This window comes from Bison bison, unplaced genomic scaffold (assembly GCF_000754665.1).
Source record: "Bison bison bison isolate TAMUID 2011002044 unplaced genomic scaffold, Bison_UMD1.0 scf7180017864505, whole genome shotgun sequence".
Classification (NCBI taxonomy): domain Eukaryota; kingdom Metazoa; phylum Chordata; class Mammalia; order Artiodactyla; family Bovidae; genus Bison; species Bison bison.
This window is the reverse complement of record NW_011495062.1, coordinates 2,010,663-2,014,273: the sequence shown is the minus strand read 5'-3', so window position 1 is coordinate 2,014,273 and position 3,611 is coordinate 2,010,663. Positions and strand designations below refer to the sequence as shown.

Here is a 3,611-nt window from a genome sequence, read left to right as displayed (position 1 = left end):
AGCCAGTCGGCTGCGCCCCGAATCCCGAGGCAGCCCCTGGGCCGCCCGGCCGCCGCCCGCCCAACGCTCCGCACCACAACAGTTCGCTCCCCTCCCCGCCCTCCGCGGGACAGCGGAAGTCCCGCCTCCGCGAGCTCATTGGCAGCCTTTCCTCTATGGGCGGGGCCTCCGCCGCCGCTGGCACGTTCCATTGGGCGCCATCGCCGCCAGTCCCCGGCGCTTGGCTACTTCCTGGACTCTGTTGGGATGGGTTCAAAGTAGAGAAAGTGGAAGAGGGAAGAGTTCCCCGGGTGAGGGAGACGAACCGGGCCGCAGACTTTCCGGGCTCTGGGAGGGATGGTTAGCGGGGTCCCGGCTGGACGGAGGACCCGACTCCGGGGACAGAGGATCACCTTCGGGGGACAGAAGTACAGACGTGGGCGGAGGCGCAGAGGGACAGTTACGCGGTGGGGCTTGTGAGGGGGGCACCTAAAGAGAGAGGTACTGTCATGACAGGTTCAGACTGGGTGAAACGGAAGGACCAGGGCCAGAGGACCCGCAGACCCGCGGGATAGAAACCGGATAGAAAGACAGTCATGGCGGGAAAGACAGAGGGACAGTCGGGACAGATAACGTGGAAAGACATGGAGAAGAGGTGATGGGGGTCTGATGGCGGGTCTTGTAAGGCGGTCAGAAGCTTATGGGTGGCGGAGACTCCCCACTGTGGAGACTAGGACGGGCTTAGTCGGTGCGGAAAGAGAAGGGGAGAGGGACCGGGACCCGAGGGGCTTGGGTGACCCTTCAGCTGGGAAGAATCGGAAGTCGGTATTAGGTCTGGAGGGTGGACTGAGTGAACCGCGCGGGGAAGAGGAGGGGCTGCCGAGGAGATGCAGAAAAAGGCTGGGCCAATCTCCGCGTGGAGAAGGATTTGCCGTATTTTGGGCCCTCCCTGGAGCTCTGTAAACTGAGGCTTCTATTGCTTTAAGCCGGAGATTTACTCGCGAGGTGGCCGCGCCCTGCAGAGCCCGGGACTTGGGGTTCGGAGCCCAGAATGTCACGCACACCCCCAAGGCCGTAGGGAAAAATGCTCCAGCACGCCTAGTCGGGCCACCTCTCCACTGGGTGGCCTGGGGACAAATGAGGGCCAAAGGCCCAAAGGGACTAGTCCAGGGTCAGGCAGTCACGCAGTCTTTTAGGGCTGGGAGGCATTTTCTCCGGGGGAGGGGCGTGAAGGGGACAGGGAGCGTTAGAGTCGCACGTGTACCTATTTTGGTAGTACTAGGTAGCATTGAAGAGGCTTCTGGTTTGTGTCTTGTTGAAAACGGGAAACTACCAGTTTCCGTGTTTAGAAGCAGATGCCCTGTGATCTTCAGTTTTCTTCAGTGGCCTTCAACGTATTTGTACCCTGTAGCCTAGTAATTTCTCATGTGAGACAGCCATTTTAGGAAATTGGCCTACTAGAAAATATTTTAAACACAACAGTGTTCATTATGGGATTATTTATAATGGGAAAATGTGAAAAGAACAGAAAAGTTCCATACTGGAAATGGTTAAATCAACAACCTAACCCTGTGAATGGGATATGATGTGTGTACATCTATGTTTTTTAAAAAAGAAAAACAACTATTTGTACATAAAAAATACACCAGAGTATCAACAGTAATTATTTTTGGGGAGTGGAAATAGGATTAATATTTTTCTCCTGTTATTCTACGTTTGCATTTTCCCCAATAAACATTTCTTGCCTTTCTAGTAGGGAAAAATAGAATAAAAATTAATAGAAAAAAAGGCAAGTTTAATAAGATTCTTCCCTTGGAGTTCATAAATTCAAAAGTAAATTATTGAACATATAGTGTATATACTCATTTCAGGCTTGGCCACAGGAAGAAGATGAAATATAATCCAAGGCTTAAAAGAGTATAGCCTCTAGCAGGGAAGTTCAGACATACACACAGAAAAACAGCTGGTTATCTGTACAAGGCAGTGTGTGATATTGGTTTCAAACTTGATTGGTATGGATAAGAGCTCCTACATTCTCCATATTTTTTCCCTATATTTTTTCCAAATAGCATTTGCACCTAGCACCAGGGTGCTGCAGTACACAGAGTTTCTACTGCACCAGCTTCTCCTATCACCACCCTTCTGGTGGGGAGGGGAATTGGGTCCTTATTCTTGGGGGCTTCCCAGATGGCTCAATGGGTAAAGAATCCTCCTGCAACGCAGGAAACACAGGAGATGCGGGTCAGATTTCTGGGTTGGGAAGATCCCCTGGAGAAGGGAATGACAATCTACTCCAGTATTCTTGCCTGGAGAATCCCATGGATAAAGGAGCCTATCGGGCTCCAGTCCAAAGGGTCACAAAGAGTTGAACACGACTGAGCAACTAGAAGAAAGCCCTAGAAGAAAGTATTGTCTTTGAATACTTTGAGCCCTAGAAGAAAGTATTGTCTGTGCCTTATATCTGTTATTCTTATTATTTTTGTGTGTGAAATATTTATACTGTATCACTGGCCATCATTTATTTGGACATCTATTTAAAAAAACTTTTTTGTTAAAGTATAGTTTTTTTTAATTAATTTTTTTGGCATACAGTAGGTTTACAATGTTGTGTTAGTTCCTCCTTTACAGCAAAATGAATCAGCTTTACATATACGTATGTCCCCTTTTTTGGATTTCCTATATCTGCTACTCCTGTATTCTTTAGAGTTCTCTTTACTACTTACTGGGGAATGCCTCCTTACTACAGTCTCGTTATAATTAATAGATCTTTACCTTTCTCCATTGAAATTACTGTTTCTCTCCGAATTACCTCCAGCCTCTATGTATTTTTTGGGGGTGGGGCACATGCTTTTAACTAGCATTTACATACAATTTTGTAGTCTTTCTTTAGGGGAAACATGACTAATACAGAAGGGTCAGAGAGATACAACGTTGCTGTCTTTGAGGATGGAAGAAGGGAACCATGAGCTAAGGAATCACCTGCTTGCCTGGAAATAGGAATAGCTGTTTTAGGTGGCCTGGATTACAGGGCTCCAAGAACAGAGAAGCAATGCACTTTTGCCACGCAAGTCTCCAGCCTCCTTGACCTTCCCTGAGTTCCCAACACTGGACTGGAATGGTTGAGGAGCAGCCTAGAAACCACTTGAGGCAGGATTAAAGAAACCAGAGAAGCTCATCAAGATTAGGAGACCAACTATGTGAGATGAGATTAAAGGAGTACAAACCCTATTCACACCCTAATCTTGTCAGACCCCACCTTTGACCCTCTGGAGAAGGTAATGGCACCCCACTCCAGTACTCTTGCCTGGAAAATCCCATGGATGGAGGAACCTGGTAGGCTGCAGTCCATGGGGTCGCTAAGAGTCAGACACGACTGAGCGACTTCACTTTCACTTTTCACTTTTCACTTTCATGCATTGGAGAAGGAAATGGCAACTCACTCCAGGGTTCTTGCCTGGAGAATCCCAGGGAAGAGGGGATCCTGATGGGCTGCCGTCTATGGGGTCGCACAGAGTCGGACATGACTGAAGTGACTTAGCAGCAGCAGCAGCATAAAAACCCTCATCAAATTCCTTGGGGTTGAGACATAGTTTTTCAAGGCAGAAGCCTAGTGTGTCTCCCTTTGCCTGGCG

The 3,611-nt window shown here is 48.4% G+C and overlaps 1 protein-coding gene across 1 annotated transcript in view; it reads right to left on the bottom strand.

Moving 5' to 3' along the window:
* Positions 1–2,825, bottom strand: part of SAP30L (SAP30-like) — a 16,545-nt gene extending 13,720 nt beyond the window's left edge. Inside the window, exons 1-3 of the mRNA XM_010829399.1 lie at positions 2,752–2,825; positions 306–468; positions 75–238 (exon numbers count right to left, since the gene is read on the bottom strand). Of these exons, the coding sequence (XP_010827701.1) occupies positions 75–238; positions 306–468; positions 2,752–2,825 (401 nt within the window). The remainder of the gene's footprint in view (positions 1–74; positions 239–305; positions 469–2,751) is intronic.
* Positions 2,826–3,611: the final 786 nt, after the last annotated feature.